The sequence below is a fragment of the Stylophora pistillata genome, chromosome 4 (assembly GCF_964205215.1).
Source record: "Stylophora pistillata chromosome 4, jaStyPist1.2, whole genome shotgun sequence".
In the NCBI taxonomy this organism is placed as follows: domain Eukaryota; kingdom Metazoa; phylum Cnidaria; class Anthozoa; order Scleractinia; family Pocilloporidae; genus Stylophora; species Stylophora pistillata.
Genome location: NC_142522.1, coordinates 16,124,293 through 16,150,041, shown reverse-complemented (window position 1 = coordinate 16,150,041; position 25,749 = coordinate 16,124,293). Strand labels below are relative to the sequence as shown.

At 38.7% G+C, this 25,749-nt stretch overlaps 3 protein-coding genes across 7 annotated transcripts in view; 1 reads left to right on the top strand and 2 right to left on the bottom strand.

Moving 5' to 3' along the window:
* Positions 1 to 13,636, bottom strand: part of LOC111321192 (importin-11) — a 61,223-nt gene extending 47,587 nt beyond the window's left edge. For all 4 annotated transcript variants that reach the window (XR_016000415.1, XM_088758077.1, XM_088758078.1 and 1 more), the window contains exons 1-4: positions 13,417 to 13,636; positions 11,119 to 11,219; positions 6,143 to 6,215; positions 2,622 to 2,708 (exon numbers count right to left, since the gene is read on the bottom strand). Coding sequence is in view for 3 of the 4 variants with exons in the window: in XM_088758077.1 (XP_088614203.1) it covers positions 2,622 to 2,708; positions 6,143 to 6,215; positions 11,119 to 11,219; positions 13,417 to 13,566 (411 nt within the window). In the remaining variant the exon portion in view is untranslated. The remainder of the gene's footprint in view (positions 1 to 2,621; positions 2,709 to 6,142; positions 6,216 to 11,118; positions 11,220 to 13,416) is intronic.
* Positions 13,637 to 13,658: 22 nt separating this feature from the next.
* Positions 13,659 to 24,554, top strand: LOC111321986 (protein Mis18-alpha). Its single transcript, XM_022925016.2, has 6 exons — positions 13,659 to 13,853; positions 15,415 to 15,481; positions 17,925 to 18,011; positions 20,960 to 20,995; positions 23,638 to 23,734; positions 24,063 to 24,554. Exons 1-6 carry the CDS (start codon positions 13,688 to 13,690, stop codon positions 24,240 to 24,242), a joined length of 633 nt encoding a protein of 210 aa, XP_022780751.1. The 5' UTR covers positions 13,659 to 13,687; the 3' UTR covers positions 24,243 to 24,554.
* The window catches only part of LOC111321972 (spatacsin), a 55,305-nt gene continuing 53,790 nt past the window's right edge, over positions 24,235 to 25,749 (bottom strand). For both annotated transcript variants that reach the window (XM_088758075.1, XM_088758076.1), the window contains one exon: positions 24,235 to 25,302. In XM_088758075.1, coding sequence (XP_088614201.1) covers positions 25,122 to 25,302 — 181 coding nt within the window. In that variant the 3' untranslated portion in view covers positions 24,235 to 25,121. The remainder of the gene's footprint in view (positions 25,303 to 25,749) is intronic.

Below are 25,749 nucleotides of genomic sequence, written 5' to 3'. Positions count from 1 at the left end.
CCAAAGCTTGACTGAAACAACACTATTTACTTATTGAACTTGCATGGGTAACTAAAGATGGTAATGCTACAAAATTTAAGCAGTGATTCATGTAACTCTGTCAAATTGTGGAGTCCAAAACTGAAATAATATTCTTTCCAAGCACTGGATTGCAAGTTTAGTTTGTTCATTGACTACATACCACGACAAATTGGAATTTTTTTCTGTTCTTTTCTTTTTTTTTGGGGGGGGGGGAGGGGGGGTTCATAATTAATGGAGGATACCTGGTGGGGTTTTGAAAAATATATCTCTGAAGTTATTTTCTGTGGGAAGGAAAGTATGCATAAAAGCAAAGATACTAGTGCATACACAGAAGAAAAATATTGCCTTGTGTAACACAAGCTCATCCAGCTTTGCTAAACCTCAAGAACATACAGACGGGGAAATGACATCTTACTACTGAAACAGGTAAACTGTTTTTCCAGAGACATGCATAACAGTTACTGTTAGAGACAAAGCTGATTGTTTTTGGTCACGTGACCAAAAAGATGTAAGCACAAAAGGTGTACACATATGATAACATTCCTTCGTATTTCTTTGTCCGTGCTTTTGCTGTCTGTTGTTGTTTATCCACTTTTGTTTAGTAATACAACATTAGCCAGCTGACAGTGTTCTATAAGATTTCTTTTCAGCTACAATCGAATCAATTATTACACATCTTAGGCTATCGTCTATGCCTATACCATGGATATAAGACCTTCCTTGTTTGTTTAAGGAAAAGCTTGTCATTGTTTCATTTTCAGCAATGTGAGGGAATGCAATCATGTGTGCTTACGTTTGAGGTGTCTGGGATAGATCACATGAGCTTGATTCAAATATGTTTCTCCCCAGCAGCAACTGTTTCATGCATCTCCGAAAAAAAAAAAACAGTCTACCTGTTTCAGTAGTAAAACTAACCCTTACTATCACATTGCAAAGGAGAGTCATTTAGAGGTGTCCCAATAAGAACTTGACTTTGAAGATAGAAGATTTTTAAATCTTTTAAAAAAGCATTAGCAAATGGCAGGAGTTGCACAGGATTATCAACACTTCTTCTGCCAGCTTACCAGCCTGTCTACTTACATAAGGCACAGTTATTCATTGATCAAGTGATTCCTTTCTTTGCTCTAATTCAACTGTCCTTCATTCAGTGATCAAGATGGTAGATTTACCATAGTACAACACTTGCAATTAGTTCATTTGTCTTTACTTAAGACTGAGTAGAATTTACAACACAATTGAGTATATAATTATGGGAAATGTCCTTAGAGTAGAAACACCATACAATGCAATACATTAAACACAACAAGCATAGCACAGTACACTCTGGTTAAATGCAATGCATTGTGATAAAAAGTGATGAATTCAAGAATTCGCACCCCCTATATATTCTTCTAATCCTGATTATATACAATGAATATATGAAGTTCATATATTTTGAACTGCGGAATTAGATACGTATGATGCACGATCCTCGCAGTAGAGAGTGCTATTTATGCAATAGCGAAAATCAGACCTGAAAAAAAAAAAAAAAAAAAAATCAGGCCTGTAAGGGATTCGAAGCACTGACCTAGAGCGCTGCACTAATATCGCAGAGGTCAGTGGTTCAAATCCCGTACAGGCCTGATTTTTTTTTTTTTTTTTTTTTTCAGGTCTGATTTTCGCTATTGCATAAATAGCGCTCTCTACTGCGAGGATCATGCATCATACGAATCCTGATTATGTTGCTGCTTGTGCGCTACACTCTCTATGGAGCAATAAGTGGGAGGGCCAAACAGGAAGCATTTTGCTTAAGGTTATGGCATACAGTATGGACCCTAAGCATCATGACTGAGAGCCAAATATTTTCCTGTTCAGCCTTACCAAACTAATAGTCAGTGAGTACCTTACTATAGAACCACAAGGTCTTAGAACTTATGACTGAGGAGAAACTGGTCAGCACTTGTACTTTATTTCAAGCAAGGTTCATTGACTCAAGAGAAACGGCATAACTACAAAAGCATCAACCCTAAGACTGAGCTAACTATAACAGAGTCTTACAGCCAATAACATCACGGCAAAACCAACCGATCATTTCACACGAACTGGAATAAGAACATTCTACTGACAACAATCATTCACTTGACTCTGATGATGACTTTCGCACAGGTTGTCGAAACGTCAGTCACTACCACTGACAACAGTCCTTCTCAGGACTACACTCACCCCGACGATCAGACTTCACCTTCACAGAGCCATCACCTTGCTCTAAGCACAAGGTCAGAATGCATGAAATGTCTATATAATTTTATATATAAGTCTAAGCTATTTCTGTCAGCACAATACTACTGACTAATCTTGCCTATCTATTCAAAAAAGCTTTACTTCCATTTTCTCTAAAAAAAAGGGTTTTGGAACCATATTCAAAGGCAAACAATTTGAGACAAACATGCAGCCCCACAGAAAAATACTGCAGTTGGGCAACATCACCAATTTGTAAGTAAAGTGTTCAAAAGCAATTGTGAACCGATACCCAATGTATGAGTTTTAATGGTTACAATAAGGGATGAACTGATCACAAGCTTCATACACAGGTGTCATAGTACAGAGATACACATTCAAACCTTCAGTAAGCATGGCAATAGCTCTGGCCAATCACCCAATCCCATTCTGGCAATTTTTGAGATCAACACTGCTACCTGGGTAATCACCTAGAAGAAGAAAGATATTGAGTGAATGTCTCATCCCATTATTCAGTAACTTATATTATTGTGAACAGGCGTAATCCGTATTTTAAGTGCCTCATCCTTTCTATTTGAACAACTTTTTGTGGAATTTTAATGTTAAATTGATATTCTACTCTTGTTCATGGATGGCCAGTTAACGACACAACCATACACAGGCTTTGGGATGTGTACATCCCTTTAGCTCATTTATCAGAGGCCATGGTAGTTAGATGGGTCCTGGAAAGCTGTTCTTTGTTGCCCGTGGCTACAGAAAAGTAAAATAATTAGGAATAACCAGGCTTTTGGGTTTCAACCTACATTACTACTTCTTAGAATTAGAGTTTAAAACAACTAATTGTGCTGAAATAGTTATTGGGACTATCATGAAGCTGGTCCCTGAAATCATAATTATACAAGTGAGTAACCAAGAACCACATATTGTTCATCCAAGGTCTTTTAACAATTGAAAACAATAAAACTGTCAAAACTTCAAAATGGGCCACCCAGATAGAATTACCGGGCATTTGGGTTTTGACCTATACTTGTCTACTAACTCCTTTGAAGTAGTTTGTAAAACTCTACTTTGGGCCTAAATGGTTTCTGGGACTTTTAAAGGACAGATCCCTGAAGTGATTCATATGTGTTCTTCCAAGGCTGTTTTACCAAATACAATAAAAAAGTCTAACAAGAGTAAAATAGTCCAGCTGGTATAAATGGCCTTACTAGAGAAACTGGTTAAAATGGACCATCCTACTGGTTAATTAAAGATGGTCAAACTACATCAAATGGTCCTAACTGGAAAAAATTAATGGTCTTAAACTAGTTAAAATGGCTATTCCAGTGAAAATGGTTTAACAACACCAAATGGTCCACTAGTACAAATAGTAAAACAGGTGATAATGGTCCAATGGTTAAAATGGTCTGGTTAAAAAAAACAAAATTAATCTTGTCTGCTTTCTTAATTCTCATAAAGGTTTGCCTAAATGTGCAAGGCAAAACAAAATCCCCCACAATAGTATTTTGTGAAAGGACAAGTTTCGAATTTTGAACCATTTTTGATAATCTATGTTGTTAAAAAAAATGGGCCTTTTGAGCACGAAAGCAGTTTTTACCCAGAAAAACAATTATTTTGCAGTATTTGGGAAAACCAAAAAACCATGCAATTGATGCTGGACTAGTGATGTGGAAAATGCTTTGCCTTTATCAGCAGTGTCAAATAAATAATTTAAACCTTAAATGAATGAAGGGGATAAGTTTCTAAAAAACTTTGGTACCGTGTAGGTGAGGGGGCATTACAAGATAATTTTTATCAAAAGATTTGACCATGAATATTTGCTCCAGCCAAATATATCCCAAGCTGGTGTTTTGGGCAATAAAAATTATAAAGAAGAGCTGATACTCAAAACATCAGCTCAAGAAACTCTTTACGATGGCCGATTCCCTTTATCAACTCAGTTGATAAAACCAAATAATCTAACTTGAAGTTAAAACCTTGATTGTTTAACTTTGTTGAATGCGCTCCTTAATGGAAATGTTGCACAAAGATGAATCGTTTCTATCTTCTATTCCTGTGTAATTCTTGTATTAGTTCACTAGTGTTTTTAACGTGTACTGGCCTTTTGTGTTTATATTGTATTAGCTTTAGATTTAATGTAGACTTTGTAACTGAAAAACCCAGCCTGGGAGTTGCAATAAATGTATGTATGTATGTATGTAGTTTTGTCTTTTTTGGTGACCATATCACAATCCACACACATAAAATAGTACAGTATTGCAGCAAGCCAGGGTTGGTGACTTAATGAATGATTAAGTTTCATTAAATAGTTATTCAAAGCTTAATTGCCTTATAAGTATCGAGCAATTTTTCTGATGAGTCAGCTACAGCCAATCTCAAATCTGCGATTCCATCAAAGGTCGGAACTTTGGAGCTGGGAACTGTTGTTGTAGAGTGTTGTTCATGCTTTTTTCCTCCGAAGGAAAAAAGTATGAACTTAATTATGTCCATGCAGCTTTGGAGTCCAATGGCTATCCATCTAAGTTTATAAAAAACACACAGGCTAGAAAAACTCGATCCTCAACAACAAATGTATCCCCACAGGAACTTGTTGGAATGTTTTTCAAGATGGTTGAACCAACCGAGTCACACAAACCTTTTGCTTCTCTCCCTTACATCAAAGGAGTAACTGAACCTTTGACATGTGTCCTCAAAAAAACATGATGTCACAGTTGTAAACAAACCATTTACCACTCTACAACAACAGTTCCCAGCTCCGAAATTCTGACCTTCGATGGAATTGCAGACCAACGTTGTTAGATTTTCCCTATTTTTTTTGGGTTCCCTGTTTTACATAGAAGCTAGTATCATGAGACCTTTTTCCATTTTGGTATTGTACACGAGACCTTCTTTCAGATTAAAAAACAGTTCTTACCACCATCTTAATCTGGTTTACTGTGTTCCTGGCCTTTTATTCGGAATACACAACAAATGTCGTGTATAAAATTCCCTGTGCAAATTGTTTGTGCTGTTATATTGGGGAAACCAGTAGAGCTTTTAATACCCCAAAAAAAAAAAAAAATTTGAGAAATATCAAAACTGCAGCCAAAGGTTCTAGAATTGCTAATCACGCCTGGTCCAACAACCACACCATTGATTTTGAAAATGCGTCCATTATTGACAAACGTACTTTTAGAACCAGAAAACATTAGAAGCGTGGCATACCAGAGTGACACCTAACGCAGATAACAATTCTTGCTCGTTACCTCGACAATACAACATTCTTTTTAACAAATATTCATAATCATCTACATTCTCATTATTTCGCAGTTCATGTCTTTATTTAAATTCTCTCATGACTTTCTTATCATTCATTTTACCTGTCGAAGACTGCAGTTCGGGCGGTCGAGAGCTCGTAGTTTTTAATCAATTTAGCCAGAGATCGTTTTTAAATTTCAACTATAAAATTATAATAAACCATTATTCACCTCAGAGTTGGTGAAAGTGGTTGATATCTACCTCCACTTTTAGTGAATAATTGTTAATTAGTATATACATACTCAGTGATCTTGGTGTTTCAAGCAATCTGATTGGTTCGCTATCTCGGGCTAATCAACAATGTACACCTCCAAGCAAGTGGATAATGTGAAAAAAATGGCGGGTGTAAACTCGCATTTCGCTAAAGTTAATCAGAAGCAGAAATTGCCTTTAAATGGCTTCCTTTTTTATTTGTCGAGATCACTTCGTGTGTATATACTAAAACAATTATTCTTTTCAATTTCAGTGAATAGTGGCTTTCGGGAATATTGTAATTTACGTACAATAAAATGCTATTTGTTTTGGTAATAATCATTAATTTGTTTAGCCACAAAAACTTTGGCATCAAAATTGATGATTGTTAGAAATTTGGACCATTTCTGTTTACCTGATTGACTGGTTCATCAAGCGACATGATTAGAGTCTGTTTTATAAAGGGTTTTTCCTCTTCAGCAATAGCACTGTAAATGGAAATTAAAAAAAACATCAGTTTCAAACCATGCTAAAACAATGACTATTAATAATTACATGACTATAATTACATGTATATGAACATTTATTTGAGTAGGTAGGTAGGTGGACTTTATTTAGCCAGGGTGGCCCATTCAGCAACAAGGCTGATATCCAGAGGGGCCCCATCCTCGGAGACCCAGGGGCTGAGTCGATTTCAAGTTAGGGCATGAAGAGCCCCTGGGGACATTGTCTTACAAGACTAGTTCCAAACGGTCACAGTCGTTCTGTCATCTGATTGGTGCCAGAAAATCTTTGTGTTTTTCTGCCCAATAAGAGTGAAGTGTGCTTTAGAGTCTTTTCGTGTGTTTTAACACGGACATATACTAGTAGCTCAGTTGCTCGCTATGTTTGTCTGGACCTTGCGACGGAGATTTGCTTGAGGTGAAAAGTTTCAGTCTCAGCACACAATGTAAGAGAAGTCGATCAGATTGTCTGCAAAAATCCTACCAGAAATTATACAGAATACTTTTGCAGGTATCACTAGAGAATGTGTTTTAAAGTTTGCGAGGTTTGTATAAAACACGATGGTTGCAGTCATTGATATGTCGCTTTAAACGTTAAACGAGATTTAAGCTTAAATCTTTCTAGATTTTTTGCATAATTTGCTGTGACTGAAACTTTGCCAATCCCATGAAGTTATTTTGTCCCACGGGCCACGCAGGTATGTCGAGCAACTGGCGCGTTCGCCTACATAGCTTTCTGCTTTCTGTGCGTGCCAAAATCTAATCTTAGTAGCAAAGACAATACGGCCAAGGTTGCAGAGAACGTTGAGTTCGTGGACGACCTCCAGCAAGTGCTAAGAGAAAGCTTAGCTGTGTTTCCGGTTAGCTAATTAAAATCTGAAAAAAAACTTATTAACGAGAACATCGCGGGAAGGAGAGATGTTTTCGGGCAGTTACCGAAGGGCTTTGGAAAGAGTTTAATCTTTCAACTGCTGCCTAGAGTGTTGAAATTCTCGAGCTAGGAAGGCCACGGATTCTCTTCTTGTCCCTTGGTCACTGTCATTTCACCTCTTCTGTCGATTGTTTAAGACCAAGTTAAATACCTTTGATCATTGGGAATCGATCCAATGCTGTTTTCAATGGGAAAAACAAAACCAAAGACCAAGAAATATTGGATGGAAAGGGTGGGTTTACTTTATTGCAAATGTCAGCTTAGTAGAACAGGATCATCTACCCACATCTAATAAGTAAAAGTTTCCACGCTCAGCTTTTCTTTTTTTTCAAGCGAAGATGAGATTAGATTTTGGCACGCACGGAAAGTTGCGCAAGAACCAGTTGCTCGACATACCTGCGTGGCCCGTGCGACGAAATAACTTCCCGGGATTGGCAAAGTTTCAGTCACAAGAAATTATGCAAAAAATCTAGAAAGATTTAAGCTTAAATCTTGTTTAACGTTTCAAGTGACATATCAATGACTGCAACCATCGTGTTGTGTACAAACCTCGCAAACTTTAAAACACGTTCTCTAGTGATACCTGCGAAAGTATTCAGTACAATTTCCGGTAAGATTTTCGCGGACATGATCGATTTCTCTTACATTGTGCGCTGAGACTGAAACTTTTCACCTCAAGCAAACCTCCATCACACGGTCCAAACAAGCATAGCGAGCAACTGAGCTACTAGTATATGTTAAAACACACGAAAAGACTCTAAAGCACACTTCACTCTGATTGGGCAGAAAAACACAAAGATTTTCTGGCACCAATCAGATGGCAGAACGACTGCGACCGTTTGGAGCTAGTCTTGTAAGACAATGTCCCCAGGGGCTCTTCGTGCTCTAACTTGAAATCGACTCAGCCCCTGGGTCTCCGAGGATGGAGGGGCCCTGGAGTATCATAAATATTTGTTTACTTCAATTATACATAGTTACATTTTGTTCACTAACTTTACAACTTTGTTCAGAAATCTGGAAAGGGTAACAGGTCAAAAACCACCATCATTGTAAAAATGATAAAAATAAAGAAACCCTTTTAAGTGGCCCACTTGGTGCTTCCTGCATTAAAGCCCCCTGGAAAACAAAAATGGGGTGGTTTTTAATTTCTCCACTTTGGGGTAAAGTGTGAGCAATCAGTGTAAGCAGTAAGTGTGAGCAGTCAGTGTGAGCGGTGAGTGTGAGCAGTGAGTGTGAGCAGTTAGTGTGAGCAGTCAGTGTGAGCAGTCAGTGTGAGCGGTCAGTGTGAGCGGTCAGTGTGAGCGGTCAGTGTGATCGGTCAGTGTGAGCGGTCAGTGTGAGCGGTCAGTGTGAGCGGTCAGTGTGAGAGCCGTCAGTGTGAGCGGTCAGTGTGAGCGGTCAGTGTGAGCGGTCAGTGTGAGCGGTCAGTGTGAGCGGTCAGTGTGAGCGGTCAGTGTGAGCGGTCAGTGTGAGCGGTCAGTGTGAGCGGTCAGTGTGAGCGGTCAGTGTGTGCGGTCAGTGTGAGCAGTCAGTGTGAGCAGTCAGTGTGAGCAGTCAGTGTGAGCAGTCAGTGTGAGCGGTCAATGTGAGCAGTCAGTGTGAGCGGTCAGTGTGAGCAGTCAGTGTAAGTGGTCAGTGTGCATGGCCAGTGTGTGCGGTCAGTGTGTGCGGTCAGTGTGAGCAGTCAGTGTGAGCAGTCAGTGTAAGTGGTCAGTGTGCATGGCCAGTGTGTGCGGTCAGTGTGTGCGGTCAGTGTGAGCAGTCAGTGTGAGCAGTCAGTGTGAGCAGTAAGTGTGAGCAGTCAGTGTGAGCAGTCAGTGTGAGCGGTCAGTGTGAGCAGTCAGTGTGAGCGGTCAGTGTGAGCAGTAAGTGTGAGCAGTCAGTGTGAGCAGTCAGTGTGAGCAGTCAGTGTAAGTGGTCAGTGTGCATGGCCAGTGTGTGCGGTCAGTGTGTGCGGTCAGTGTGAGCAGTCAGTGTGAGCAGTCAGTGTGAGCAGTCAGTGTGAGCGGTCAGTGTGAGCAGTCAGTGTAAGCGGTCAGTATGCATGGCCAGTGTGTGTGGTCAGTGAGAGCGGTCAGTGTGAGCAGTAAGTGTGAGCAGTCAGTGTGAGCGGTCAGTGTGAGCAGTCAGTGTGAGCGGTCAATGTGAGCAGTCAGTGTGAGCGGTCAGTGTGAGCAGTCAGTGTAAGTGGTCAGTGTGCATGGCCAGTGTGTGCGGTCAGTGTGTGCGGTCAGTGTGAGCAGTCAGTGTGAGCAGTCAGTGTGAGCAGTAAGTGTGAGCAGTCAGTGTGAGCAGTCAGTGTGAGCGGTCAGTGTGAGCAGTCAGTGTGAGCGGTCAGTGTGAGCAGTAAGTGTGAGCAGTCAGTGTGAGCAGTCAGTGTGAGCAGTCAGTGTAAGTGGTCAGTGTGCATGGCCAGTGTGTGCGGTCAGTGTGTGCGGTCAGTGTGAGCAGTCAGTGTGAGCAGTCAGTGTGAGCAGTCAGTGTGAGCGGTCAGTGTGAGCAGTCAGTGTAAGCGGTCAGTATGCATGGCCAGTGTGTGTGGTCAGTGAGAGCGGTCAGTGTGAGCAGTAAGTGTGAGCAGTCAGTGTGAGCGGTCAGTGTGAGCGGTCAGTGTGAGCGGTCAGTGTGAGCGGTCAGTGTGAGCGGTCAGTGTGAGCGGTCAGTGTGAGCGGTCAGTGTGAGCGGTCAGTGTGAGCAGTCAGTGTGAGTAGTCAGTGTGAGCAGTCAGTGTGAGCAACCAGTGTAAGTGGTCAGTGTGAGCAACCAGTTTGAGTGGTCAGTGTGAGCAGTCAGTACAGACAGTCAACATGACTGGAGAATAAAAAATTTGATGAGTAAAAACCCCAATCAGGCAGAACATTGTCCAATGACCTTCTGTTATTTTAACCCCTGCACTTCCTGTCATAATGGTTGTAGTGTTTAGACATTTCGTTACTGTTATATAGAGTTATCTGTGCGCTAAGAATCATGGTACTGTAACATGGCGTGCTCGCTGGTGTCGATTAAAGAAACCGTTGAGTTTATCTGCGCTTATCTGAGTATTAACAGGCCATCATTACAATGGTACTTTCAATTGGAAATTTTTCTATAACAAAAAGAGCTTCAATCTTGAGTCTGTGATGATTTAATATTTTATTCTCTTGACCTTAATGGTAAAATAATCAGGGGAAATACTGTTGACAGCTATCTAGATGCTTAAATGCAACTCTCTTTGGAGGTTAAAAGGTTAATAGAGAATAATACATAGGCATGCATCGATACAGAACTTCTCTTCAAGTGTTCAACTTGACATCTCATATTAAGTAACCAAAGCAAACAAGTAGGATATTGAATTGAACATGGTGATGGAAATCCAATATCTCCATTGTACAAGCAACCATGTAATATTTTACTTAATATTTAAATACAATGGGCCTTTACCACAACCATTGGCAAATATTCCAGTTGCTGATTCTCTTTCTCAGCCACAAGGAATGCCATCACCAAAGCCTTTGCTTCTCGCAAATTTTTTATGTCACTATTTGTGAGTGATACAAATCTTTCAGTGTTGTCAGTAGCCAATTACATCCAAGAAAATTCCCTCAAAGGACCTTGGATTGAGATTGATGAATGGCTTGCCATGGATTCATCAACCTAAGATTAGTGCAAAAGGCCGCCTCTGATTTATCAGCAGGTGATTGGTGATTGTAAACACACATAAAAAATTATGATTCATAGTACATGCAAGTTTTACACCTGTGCAGTTACAGCTTTTCTCAGGGCTGGAAAGCCTTTTAAAAATACCACAGATTATACAATAGAGGAATTATGCTTAAATTGAGATTAATTAAATGATGGTATAAGAGTCTTGAAAATTCCTTACCTCTCATTCCACATAAAAATAAAAACTCAGCTCTTGAACATGACTCAGAAAGAATGAAAGTACAGTTGTAATCGAGACTTATGTGTACCACTTACTGAGGGGCTGATTTCCTCCAATAACGCTCTACTCCATTTTTCATCAATACCATTGCCATCCACCGTATGTTTACATCAAGTGTCTTATTTCTGAAAATTATCTTTAAAAGAAAGAAGAATATGCAAATTTCACATTAAGTAGGTCTGTTAATCATACAGTTTTGACTACTGAAAATGAACTGAAAAGGAGACATAACTCGTCAGTAGAGGGGAAAAAAAACATATGTACATATATATATTAGTTGAAGAATCAAAGAGGATGCATCGATTCTCTGTTACTCTGAGTTTCGCGCCAAAATGCTCATCAGACAGAATTTGTCTGATGAGCAGTTTGAGCAATTTGATTCTTCAACTAATGTATACCCAGCTCTGCTAACACAGCATTGAGCACTTTATGCCAATACCCTCGCATTCATATCTATATAAATATACATACACGTGTACACATAATAATATAAGCAAAATTTAGATTAATGCAGAATATACCATATCTTGCTTGCTCAAATTGATACACAACTCAGATGGTTTTACAATAAGCTACTGCACAAGAGTTAGTCCAACTAGTAACTAATCCACAAATTAAAAGAATTCATACTTGAGCTTTTCAGTGAGATTGGGCCAAGGGGTTAGGAACAAACAGACAAATGTTAAGGGATTTGAGAGGTGGTAAAGGATTTATCAGATGAGAGATTTGGGACAAAGCCCCATAAGTTACAGGATTACATCTTCGAAGAAATGAGCACTGCTGAGAAAGAAAATGTAAATTGCTCTGGCTAAAAAAGCCTTGAAGTCTACCTGGTGGATGAAGTGTCGCCCCTTAATCAACAGACCAGGATTTATCTTTTGGATAAAAGGGATCCTCACTTTTCCTTGGAAAACAATTAGAATTTGCTTGGTAAAATTTTTATCAATCTCATCAATTTAAGCTCCACCTGAAAGAAAAACTTACCACCAAATCTAATGCAATGACATAATCTTTGCTGTGGTATTCGACAATTTAAGCAATTGCAAAAAGAGACCTGATAAAACTCACACCTACAACAATAACCTTTGACCCCACAATTTATGGGCAGTACCCTAATGAAATAATCCTCGGGTGGAATGGGCCCAAGATGTTCATGTCAGTCATTACAAGCCATATTGGTCTTTAAGTTGATAGCAAAATCTGTGCTGTTTGCAACACCATCAAGCCCAGACTTCATTTTACATTAGGCACCAATAACAGAAACACAATGACTTCCAAGATTGACTGCTAACTATTCAAAAAGCAAACCTCTTTATTTCACCTGGGCAAACATGTTACAATTAATGCACACACATACATTACTTCATCAATTCAGAAGCTCTTTGAGTAGAACTTATGGAAAGATTTCCATATAACCCCACACATTAATTATACATTCCATTTTGTAAAGACTAAATATAAAGGTTTCTTTGCAATACTCTGTGCATAATTAATGTATGGGGTTATATTATATGGAAATCTTGCCTGTTCTCATTCCAGTGGTCAAAAAGATGTCAAACCGTTAGAAGTAAGAAAGCTTTCTGTTCTCAACACAATTTGACGTCATCTGTGATCAATTACAAAACAGATAGACGGCAACATGGACTGAGGGCATCTTCCATCGTATAGTTCATCATAAGGAAACCCAGACGAACGTATGCATTACATGTCAAAAAGGTAAAGTAATAGCTCACGTTGTAGTCCGTTCAGAATCTTTATACAATATGCACAATTCAAGTTAAAGTTATAATAAATTAAAATACTAAAAGGTACTAAGAACACTATCACAACTTGCTATTCAAAAAGTCAGTAATCAATTTGTTTTTCAGATAAAATTTAAGGGTAGAACTCAATTCTGAAGTTTTAAGAGCACTGTCAAGATTGTTTCAGATATGCACCATGCGGTAGTAAAAATTAATGTTCTCTGTCCGGTACTCGACCTTTAATACAAGGGTATGTTTAATAGTTGGCAACTTCGTAAATTGGTCGCAGAGGTAATGTGGAGCTTGACTATTCCTGCATTTAAATGCCATGACAGCGTCGCGCAAGAACAGCTGTTGTTTAATTGGAAGCCAGCGAAGATCTTTTAGTGCGGGGGTTATGTGCTCGAATTTCTAGATCTTGGTTCCTGTAATAATGCGCGCGGCAAAGTTCTGCACAGACTGTACTCTACAAATATTTTTGTTTGAGGTGTTCGACCACAGTGTGTTTTGATCAAAAATATACTCAATTCTAGGGTTAGTTATTTATCTAAATCTAAATGTCTTATCTGCAAAGGGCAACAGCACTCTTACCATCAGCAAACTATAGTACCCTGGTTCTCTTTCCCATGATTTGAGCTTATCCTCTGCGTCCTTTGTAAGTGCGGGATTCTGGCTACATGCATGGTTTAATGCAAGCAACAATGCGTCTCTCCAAGCTTCATTTATTCTTTTTTCATCCATGGAGGATGCTATTAAAGAAAATTTCGAACGCTTTGGATGTAATATGTTGCAGCTTTGAAGGTTGAGTACATTTGCCCTCACCTTACATAAAGTAGTTACCACTTATCATACCTGAAATAAAATGGCGGTAAATTCGAGCGGAACCTCAAAGAGGAGTGAATTTCCTGGACCTAAATTTGAAGAAAGTTTACCAGTTGTGTTCCAGTGTAACAACTGTAATAATATACTTGGCGATTCTTATGCATGGATTTCATCAAACCGAGATCTCGAAGTGATTTGCCTAAGCAGTAAGTGGCTCAACTAAGCATTGTAATAATTATTGTTTTCATTATAATATTAATATAATCGTCTTGTAGAGCTCTTTTCGGAAAAAAACCCTATGATTTCCAAAAGTTTAGTAAACTAGGAAAAATTTTGGCAGGAGTTCCATACAACCCCAGACATTAATTATGCATAGAGTGTTGCAAAGAAACCTTTATATTTAGTCTTTATAAAGCGAGTGCATAATTAATGTATGGGGTTATATGGAACTCTTTCCAAAATTTTTGCTTAGAATGATGCTTCTTTTGTGTCGAAAAACAAGATGTTAACTTTATTATTTGCGGCAAGACTCAGGGACTTATTAGGGAATATAAAACGCACTTTCTATCGGTTAGTGTCGTGATTGGTCAAAACCTATCTTTTGTTGGACTGAGAAATCCATAGAAAATTGAGGTTTATTTTATAGAACAATATACCGCAACTTCTATCGGTTTATCGGCGTTATGACCCACCTGAGAGACCTTTCTCCAAGCGTCGGTATCCTAAATAAAGATCACTACTAAAAGTCACCAGTTTGACCCTTGAAACGAAGCTTAGGCCTTAGGAGTAAAACTGGGTATTCCAATGTAAACATACTAAAAGCCCATTTAACAGTCAACTATCAAAAAAGATAAATTTTAATGTTCAGAATAACCATTGAAAAAGCAGCTCAAGAATTTAACAATTGAAGGGTTTCAAGGTCTTTAGGATCTCATTTAACAAGCAGGTAGACAGAATTTCAAAGAATCTGATATGGAGAGTGGTAAACTGGAGTCCATGCCTACACTGATCAACTATATAGTCATTTCCACTAATTTTCACCCAGACTGACCATTTGAAAATATAAAGAAGCTCATTTTATTGGATAACTTGATTCTGACATATCATAACAAATCACAATACCATAATTATATCACCAAAGCATACACTACTGAGTTATGGATGCATGCAGAGGTTGCTAAGCACGAAAGAAACATAAGAGTCATGGGAAGCGATAGCTGAGAGCATTCTCTAGCTTCTTGATTGCCTAGCAAACCTCCAAGTGCATCCACAACTCAATATTGTACAATGTCGTGTTTACCATTTGTTTTATAACACATTGATACATTACAGCAAAAGAGTTCCCTTTATTTAACAAATCTTATGTGACCAGAAGAAACAAGCGTGCACTTGCATTCTTTGCATTTGCCTACATCAGCAGTGTACACCCATGGGCAAATGGTGGACTCTGAATTGACCAATCAGAGTGCATGCTTTACTTTGGTTGCATGGTGCTTAGAGCTGAGCAGCCTTGTATTATTTTACCCAAGGTCTTGGGATGTGGGCAAAACACATGCAAAGTGCTCAAATTCCTTTTGAATTCACTAAGTTAATAGGAAATTCATTTTTTCCACAGTATGGCTGACTGCTGTAAGGAAGAGCAGTTTTGGTCTTACAGCTGTACATGCCTGTAGAATGAACTTTATGAAATTTTTCTAAATCTGATAGATGTGCATTGCAAATGTGCAAGCATGTATTGTAATGTAACTTTTTTTTTCTTTCATCTAGAAGTAACACCATTTATACGTTCAGGTGAATGTTTAGAGACTTCAACCACGGAAAGTGACATAGGCAGGTACATTAGGTGGTTAATAATAATAATGATAGTTTTGCAAACATGCAAGAAGATCATGAATCACCAATCAGATTCTGAGCACGCAAAAAGAAACATGTGAGGTGACTTTACTTAAAAAGTATGTAACTCAACTTATTGCCTGAGCCAGTAAAGGTCTCATTTATATCATTCCATGAGAACTTCAAAATTAAAGCTGGCAATGGATTGTAGGGAATCTTTAGTAATGAAGTGTTACCTTTTGTCTCACAAATGATTCACTTAGTTATGTGGATCACTTTGTTTCAACAGCAGTTACTGCTAGTCTTCATTAAGACGTGAAGTTGACTGGATATGAGTCACCTTATGATTGTGGTTAGTTGGTCCTGTAAAATATGCTGTCTTGTTTAGCCAGATCTACAGTTTCTTCCAGCCGTGCTAATGATTGCAGCTAGTCTTCAACTTGAAAACAACACCTATGGTTGTTGTTGAGCAGTGTTGGACAGACTGTTGACTTGGGGTAAAACTTCATTGGTCAGTTTTCTAATCAAAAAGAGAAGGATAATGAATGGAGGGTTCTGCCTCATCTACTTGTCATTATCTTCTCAGAAGATCAAATGGGAATCTAACTGAATATGCCCTAAGTTGAACTTACCAATTGGTCATAAGATGAAAGAAAAGTGGTCTGCTCATGAATACAGAGTGCTATTTGGCTTTGCCATTAATACCCTTGAAGGGGACGTTATTGAGATTTACATGGCTATAGGCGATATCGATCATCGACGGTGCACCAGGACTCTTTTTTTCACTCCCTTTTCATTACCTAAGTTTTGGGAAGGGTTTCTTTAAGCTGTGCCCCTACCTGCCTCCAGATTTTGGGACCATTACAGTGCTCCTTTAGAACAAGGCTGCATCATTTTATAGATGCTAGATATGATTCTTACCAGTTCTGCATTTGATTATTTGTAAATTACTTCATCTGCCTGCACAATTTTGTAGGACTCTTTTCACTCCCTGGGGAGCAGGGTTGGCGTAGTGGTGAGAGCACTCGCCTTCCACCAATGTGTCCTGGGTTCGATTCCCGGACCCAGTGTCATAAGTGGATTGAGTTCGTTGGTTCTCTACTCTGCTGCGAGAGGTTTTTCTCCGGGTACTCCGGTTTTCCCCTCCTCAAAAACCATCATCATTTGAATTTATTTAATTTAGTGCTTATTTGCATTTACACACGACCCCACAAGCTGTTCAGCTTTAAACATTATCATGTCTAAATAAAGGTGTTCTTATTATAATTGTTATTATTATTGCTACTCCTCCATTTGTTATACTTTTGAAGAAATGTTGTAAATGATCATAGATTGTGTTTGATACCAACCTCATCCAGCGATGTTTGGCATATTCAGGCACTGAATGACGAGAATTGTTAAATGTTAATGGTTACTAATAAATATAATGAATTACACCCAGTTAGAGAGCACATGCCTGTCGCCCCCCCCCCCCCCACCTTGTTGACAACCATATCCTTAACCTCTGTGCATGATGGAAATGATTACATCTACAGACAGATTAATTTCCAGCAGTACAACAGGGGTTTCCATAATTTTTTCATAAGTAGCTACTGATGGTATATTAGGGGCTTGTGCCATAAGGCAAAACACCAAACACAAGGACCTGCTCAAAGCCTCAACAGATGGATGTGAGAGGTCTTACTGGTGGCAGTACGCCACTGGGCACTGGCTTTTTTTGAAACCCCTGGTTCAATGAGTACACCCTATGTTACATATTACCTAGACTAACAAAACCAATTGTCGCAACATTTTCCTAACTTTCTTCTTAAAGGAGAAAAGTTTAATCCAAAACATAATCAAATTGTTACTCAATTACTCATGAAATGTAACCCTTGCTGATGGAAAGAAATTCTAGAATTACTACTCTGAATATAATTATTTTCAGCCTCCAAGGACCTTCCTGAACTGATAATAAACAATTTGCCTCCAAAATTTCCTTTTGCCAAAAAATTTTAAAATTAATTTTACACACTTTGATTTCCTTATTTATGTCTCATAAACTTTCATAACTACTGGCTTATCACACCATCTAGTTGTAGCATCAGTAATTATACTCTTTTCCTGTGCTTATTGTGGTTCCTTTAGGTTCCAGGCTTTAGGAATTGCATAATTTCATTTTTTCCCCAACAATTATGCTTTACACCCTAACATGTATGCTTTACAACCTAACAGTATCCTTATTCTCCATACCCTACTCTGTACCTTTCCTAAACTGCTGACAAGGAGAATTTGTTAAAGAATCAAGAGCTTCATTAGTTCAGTGGTGATCATTTGATCTATTCTTTTGACCTTTTGGGTACTGTAATACTGCAAAGGAGAAATTACATGCTAGTTACTCCCAGGTGTCAGGGGGTTACCAGGCAATTAATTTTGCTAATGATTAGTGTACTTCGATGTTCTAGCACATTCATCCCTATACACTGTAAATCCTGCAGTTCTCCTATTGGTCGCATCTACCAGACTACTCCAAAGGACCTGGATCATTTACGGTATGACTCTACTTTAGATTGATGAGTTAGATTTTTGGGAATGATGAGGTACAGTTTACAATGTTTAATATTTCTTGAATTAGGAAAAAACCTTATCTCAAAATAAAAATGAAGGGCTGGCCATTTTGCCCTTTTTTTGCTTAATTTTTAATAAGTTTGTATCAGGTTTAAGGCTACAATTTAGACATCGGCAGATGTTGCTGGACAGTTTTGATCAGTAGATACCACACAGTTGAATGGTGCTTTTCACATACACTGATTGGCTGGTTCAGAATAGATTAGCAAGTACTATACACCTCCAAGCACCCAAAGAGACAAAGTACCGGTAGTGTGTTAACATTATAATTTCCGACCACTTTTTGGTATATTGACTAAAAATAAACTTTTTTTTTTCGGTTTCTGTGTGGTATAGACTAAAACAATGATTCACCTCAGTGTTGGTGAAAGTGATGGATATTTACCTCATCACTTTACAGCACAGTAAATTCCCTGCAATTTTCACCTCCACTTCAAGGAATGATTACAATTGTTAATATTATTCCTCATTAAGTTATCTTTGTGCATGAAGCAGCCTAACCAAAGAATGCCATCAGACTCTGTTTCCTTAAATTATTTTGAAGTATTTTCATTGAGATTTTTGGATGAGAGACTTCAGAACTTAAGGTGGCTTACTGTAGTTTAGAGAATTCAAAATTTAAAATTCCTGTAAGATTGATAAACATCATTTATCATAACTGTCATGATTTAGCTTGCAATTGTACAGTGTTTGAATCAAGGTAGAGGTTTTATGCACAGGTTGGAGAAGAAAGTGCACCGAAAGGCCTTTCTTTCAGTAAAGGCTGATAGTAAAAGAAACTGTTTGGGGCTGCATCGGTGGGGGTAACAAAATAATTTGGATAATTATATCAACAAAGTTGAAATGGTAAATTGGCCACCTTAACGATTACAAAAGCTGACGTTTCAAATGTTAGCCCTTCGTCGCCCTTCTGTGGTCTTTCCGTACACTTAGGTAGCACAGAAAGACAGAAACCCTCGAACAAAAGCTCATCTTTCAAACCGGCAGTCTAAAACCCACAGGGATCAACAAGCACTTTTCATTCCACTAATTTATACGTGTTTTTCTCGTTGCCATGTTCCCACCAATAACGTAGCTCCATTTTCTGCCTTTAAAAGCACACACAACCCACAATTCCTCTATTCGCTACGACGAAGGGCTAACGCTCGAAACGTCAGCTTTTGTAATCATTACGGTGGCCAATTTACCATTTCAACTTTGTTGATATATCCAAATTATTTCGTTACTCCCACCGACACAGCCCCAAACAGTTTCTTTTGAAACTATCAGCCTTTATTCATATATATGTCCTTGACCATTACTGGTTAACACTAATCTAAAAGTGAACTTAAGCTGCCGCTTCCAATACTAAGCTGAAAGAACATGTGTGGATGTCAGATTCTCAATTCAAAACACAGTCATGATCATGCGTGGCTCTGAATAAGCTCCATGGAGTTTTTTTCTTCAGATATCTAAGGCAATACCCGTCAAGGATTACATGTTATGTGATTCTTGACAGGTATTGCCTGAATTACACAATATTACATAAATATATCTTATTAACCAAGCGCAAGGGCCGTACTGGGAGAATATCGGCCTGAGGTCTTGACAGTACGGACTGAGCACAGTGAGGTCCATACAAAAAAGACCGAGGGCTGATATTCTTCCAGTACGGTCCCGAGCAAGCTTGGTTAATAAGAGATTTATTATACAACTGAAGTTGAAAGGGACACAAGTGCGGTATCATTCAGGACAGTGCCCAGTCCAATACAGAGAGAATATTGACCGGCAATAGAGCATTTTGATTGGTTGATTTTAGTTATTGGCCCTCCGACTGCTCGAGTCGTGTAATAATATGTAATATGTAATCCTTGACAGGTATTGCCTTTCACATTGTGAACTATTCTTCTCTTTTTCTGATGAGCCAATCTTTTCCTTTTTGAGCTTTTTAACAATTGGTCCAATTGCATGTTGAAACAAATACTTTTTTGCTCATTTGTATATTCCTTGTCTTATTTCATACTTCAAGTGTGAATGAGAGTTTTTCGTGTATTTGAGTGAATGCTGCATTATACCTACATGCAATTAGATCACTTTAATAAGGGTGAAAGGAGGACACTGAGAAATAAGTACAGTACAGCTCCCATGAGAATTCCCACAGCTCTCGTTTCAAGTTTACCATACAGACATAGAAAATTATCATCACATTTAGGCTGAAATATCAACAGAAATCTTGTTCTTTCATTTTGACTTTGTCTCTTAACCGGCTGAAAAAGGTTGGATAACACAATTTGTGATTTTGGAGGCTGCGTCTATGATAAACAATGCAGGAATTTCTCAGAGATACATAAAGCTCTCCTAAAATGCATGTTGCAGGCACTGACAACCGATAAGAAAAAGGAAGGGGAGAGATTTTGCATAAAGGTCCCTATTTATTTATTTATTTATATGCACCCAAATGACTTCCCTGTTGTTGCTTCATGTACCTGTACCAACCAACAACCATCTTCACCACCTTTACAGTACTTAGTGGACATTAACTTCTAATTGCAGTAACATTGTCATTGAAAAATGTAAATGTAAGAAAACCAGAAAAAGCCCTACAAATAAGCATATAGCATAAGCATGTGGTGTTAGCAAGGAGATTATCTTTTTATTTTTATTGGAATGTCTGGGAATCTCTTAAAAACATCTGATACTCTTGAGAGGATTGAAATAATTTTTCAGTGGAAATTCTGCAGCTGAGGATTTAGTTAGGGGGTACTTTAATTTATTATTATGTAATTTAAGAATTTTTATTTGGCTTTTTCCTTTGTTTTTTGTTTTTATGAAAACATTATTCCAATTACTGGTAGCTGGACATATAAATTGTCTATTTTAATTCATCCTTCAGGAATCAATATTGTTTGGATATGGAGCATATAAGAAGGTAATTAATAGCTCTTGAAAAATAAAAGTGGGTGAGGGGACTATACTGTTAACCAAACAAACAAACAAACAAACTTAAACAGTAACAGTCATTTAAGGGCTGTGGATACCACTGGCAATGATGTCGAATTTCTTAAATCCATGAACACAGATGTAGTTCTGGTCTTGAGAAAAATTTTCTTGAAATTATAGAAAATAATATCATCGAGCCTCACCAAGAATGGAAAATTATAACATATTTTGTTAGGAATTTCCCTTTATGATTTCTCACAGTTCAACCTTTTTCTTAATAATTTAGCTTGTAAAATGTAGTTTGCATTTTGCTGTATTCCTCATTTCCTTTTCCCTAAGCGGAGATTGGAGACCTCGCGGATGCGTAAGTTATCTCATTTACCCAAGGTTTTCTCCCAATAATATCATTGTATTTTATGGTCGTTAGCATCAAAAATTGAAAAAAAATCAATGATTTGAACGTAAATTAAGTAATTCAGACTGTCTTGATAACATTTCCCAAATAGAAAGAGTATTAATCCACTACTAAGCAACTAGCCGGTGGTTGTAAAAGTTAGTGCATCAGTGCTCTGCTATCTTCAAGTGTGGGATCAAGGGGTGTCCGGTCTTTTCGTCCAAGAGTCTTTTCGTCCAAGTCTTTTCGTCCGAAAGTCTTTCGTCTAAAAGTATTTTCACCTAAGTCTGTTCGTTTACTTGTTAAGTCTTTTCTCGAAGCAAATAAATAACTATTATATTTTTATTATATTATATCATAGATAAGGCTATACAAAGAACTTATCAGTGCGAGCCGTAGCCCTTTTTGGTTCACCAATCTTCGTTTTACGAATTCAGTGTCATGAATTTCATTCACAGAATGAATGAAGTTGTAACGCAATATATTTTATTAAATAGTAGCAAAAATAAAGACTTGCTTGCCGTTTAATTATTTCACGCGAAAGAAATGGGAATATTAGGCTTGTTGTTAAGCGTCTTTTGAGCGTAAAAGGCAACGAAGCGTAACATCACTACGTGTCCGACATACCCAAATGGCGGCGGCTCACAACAAGTTCTTTATATAGCCTTATCTAGCCTTCTTGCTTGAGAACAGACTTAACAAGTAAACGAACAGACTCAGGTGAAAATACTTTTGGACGAAAAGACCGTAATTCGATCAAGGTGAGAAAGAATTTAAGCGCCTTAAGTGAGTCTCTAATTTGGTGACCTGCTCGTGGCAGTCTTGTAGTCAGAAGTAACGTTCAAAAAAAGAAGTAATGGATCAAAAATAAAGCGAGATTAGAAATTTACATAAAATAGCCACTGGACAATTTCCCTTCTCCATTTTCTTGTTGCAACTAAAATGTTGTGAAAGTGTAGTACGGTGATCGTCCGGGTGAGTGTAGTCCTGAGAAGGACTGTTGTCGGTGGTAGTGACTGACGTTTCGACAACCTGTGCGGAAGTCATCATCAGAGTCAGGTGAATAGTTGTTGTCAGTAGAATGTTCCTAGTCCAGTTCGTGTTAAATGATAGGTCAGTTTTGCCGTGATGTTATTGGCTGTAAGACTCAAGTGGTGTAAGTCGGTCGTGATTGATCTGTTTCAATCCGTTGGTAAAGTTAGGCCGTTCTGTTCGTTTCTAATGTTAAAGTCGTGAATGAGTCGTTTGTATGGAGCCGGTAGTAGTTGACACCTGCGTTCGTCCTTGTCTTTAACGTTGGTTAGTATGCAACACGACAGACAGCTTATTCGGAAAACAAATACCTTAACCGTGTTTTTTCAAAGAACAACTACAACGACGACATCATCCAACGAAACACTCCCCAACGTACTACTACTACCGAAACAAACGACACCGTAACCCCTACGACTACAGCAACCATACCGTACATAAAAGGCATGTCTGAGAACATCTCGCGCATCCTCGCCCGCAAACCCATCACCACACTACGTTAGTTACTAACCAACGTTAAAGCCAAGGACGAACCGAGGAACAGACAGGGAGCGATTTATTAGATCAATTACTCCGACTGCCAAGCCTCTTACATTGCAGAGACTGGCAATAACCTCGCAACAAGACTGACTGAACACAGACGGGCGACGAGGAAAGGTGATGTCAACAATCACATTGCTGAACATCATCGACTTACGAACCACGATATTGACTAGGACTCTGCGCAATGCCTAACCTACAGCACTAACCACTTTCAACAGCTGACTGGAAAGCTGGTTTACTAACTTAGAACAGACTCCCCTCAACAGGTGTCAACTACTACTGGCTCCATACAAACGACTCATTCACGACTAACAGAACGACCTAACTTTACCAACGGATTAAAACCGACCAATCATGACCGACTTACACCTCTTGAGTCTTACAGCCAATAACATCACGGCAAAACTGACCTATCATTTAACACGAACTGGACTAAGAACATTCTACTGACAACACCTATTCTTCTGACTCTGATGATGACTTCCGCACAGGTTGTCGAAACGTCAGTCACCACCACCGACAGCAGTCCCTCTCAGGACTACACTCACCCGGACGATCACACTACACTTTCAAATGTTACCCCCGGGTTCAAACCATTTACTGTATCACTAAAATGTTGTTGGTCGGTTATACGGTGGTGGCTGAGGTAGTTTTTCTTTCAGCTATCAGGTGGGTTCTGAGGATGGAATGCAGACTTTACCAGCAGAGGAAGTTCTTGGTATACCAACAGCTAAAGTCCTTCAGCAAGGAATTCACAAGGTGAACTGATACTCGCTGTACACAAACATCTATAGCTTCATCAGTAATTTATTCATAAACGATTCTACATTCTTGAGGGCACGACTTGGATATTGGGAGTGGGTTGGATGATGATACAATTTAAAAAACCGTGGGTGGTAACCCAAGTCTAACGGACTCTTTTAGTTCAATTGGTTATTTATAGATCAAACTGCTATGTTTTCCAACGAGATAAGTATCCCTGTGGTTCATTTATCAATGAAACAACAAGCTTTGTACTCAGTTAGATAAACAGATCTATTTTAGCAATATTTGTCGTGTTGAACACGTGTGGATGTTTATCCAACAGATCGAAAGTGTCGTGCTCATGCTGCTAGAGAGGTTGACGTTGCTGGAAAAAGAAGTTAAGGGCAACAAGGCAAATATGGAAGATGATGAGACAAATTTAACGGCGACAGGTTCTGACAGTGCGAGGGAAACACAAAAGGAGAGCGACTCTGCCAAACAAAACAGAAAGAGAAGAAAGTAATCCACATTTAATCTCTTGCTGCCTCGAATATGTATGATCACCTTAGTTGGATTAGATTTGAACATAAGTCAAATATGTTATTTCTCAGTTAGCCCTGTTACTGTTCAAATTGCAATGTATCATGCCAATGGATGCTAAAAATGTGGAACATTTAATGAAATTAATACGCAAGTTTTCCGAGGCATAGTGAAATTTTGTGTTATAATGCTTGTCCTCAGTTTGAGAGGTAATTTAGTGGATCGTACCATTGAAAGAGAATTAGTTCGTTATAGAATAATGACACTTGATACAATATGTTAGAGATTTCCACAATAGCACGTGTATTTATTGTGAGTGGTATGGGAGGGCTATTGTTAACGATTATGATCATTAACGATGACGAAAACGTCGGAGGCAACGAGAAATTTGATAATGGGGGTAGATTCTCTAACAGACAGTCCCAGTGGTGAGGCATAGGAATGTGCGTTGACCAAAGGGGACCATGCAAACATAATTGAGGTTGGATTTTAAACGTACGTTGTCCCTATTTTTGATCGTATTTTTTACTCGTAATTAAGTAAAGAAATTTAGCGTCTCCACGCAAGTTAACAATACTCAAGTTATCTGGTACGATGTTTAGTACCAATCCTGATCATTTCTTAGTCTGTTTATGTTACAAAATTTAAACTAAACCAACTCAGAAAGACTCGTGTGCACAGGGACTGATCATGGACTAACCATGATTAAGAACAATTTTAATGTCTCAGAGACAACACAGGTGATCGGAGACTGAGTAAAATTATGTCATGTCTTGACAAAGCTACGTAAGCGGCACATGATCAGCTTAACGTAGGCTTAAGCCTCATCAGTCTTTATACTGTGCTCCATGAAAGCCTTTACTCAGGGAACCATGACATCTCTCAAAAACGCCCCTTCATCTCCCTCAAGAATGCTGGTTCCCAGGTCACAGAAGTTCAAATCTGTGGCTAGTTTGTAGCGCATTCTAACGTCGGTAACGAATCCCAAGAGCCTTTTCATATTAACTGCCGCTTGAGACGTGCGTGAGTTTTCATTTTTGTACCTAAGGAAAATTAAGAACCGTTAGTTCTTAGAAAACCATTGCTTTGGTCAAGACAAGCCTGAATGAATACAGAAACAAATGACAACACACATTTCATTTCCCATGGTCCCTCGGCTCTATGCTTTACTGCAAACACCTTTTTTTACCCAGGAATCATGCCTTAGTCGAACATGTGTCTCTGCGACCCTGAGTTAAGACTTTGTCCTCCCAGAAACTACATGGAAAATTTCTTGATGTTGACATCACTGTCACAATTAAAAAGACAAAGATAACCTGAACTGTTCTTTCTTTTTCCAAAGAAGCGGATATTCTTTCTACCACCTCCTTACGAAACGAACAATTCAGAGGTGGTCCAAGGATCATAAAACACTTATTATTTGCGACAAAAAAGCCGACACAGTGGAACTTAGATCGTAATATTCAAGATTGGAAAACCACCTTCATACC

What these genes read in the sequence shown, in the direction of transcription:
- LOC111321986 (XM_022925016.2), top strand. Translation starts at nt 13,688, where the DNA reads ATGGCGGTAAATTCGAGCGGAACCTCAAAGAGGAGTGAATTTCCTGGA. An exon ending in GATATGGAGCATATAAGAAG is followed by an intron (nt 20,996 to 23,637) that starts GTAATTAATAGC and finishes TTTTTCTTTCAG; the next exon opens with CTATCAGGTGGGTTCTGAGG. An exon ending in TTCAGCAAGGAATTCACAAG is followed by an intron (nt 23,735 to 24,062) that starts GTGAACTGATAC and finishes TTTATCCAACAG; the next exon opens with ATCGAAAGTGTCGTGCTCAT.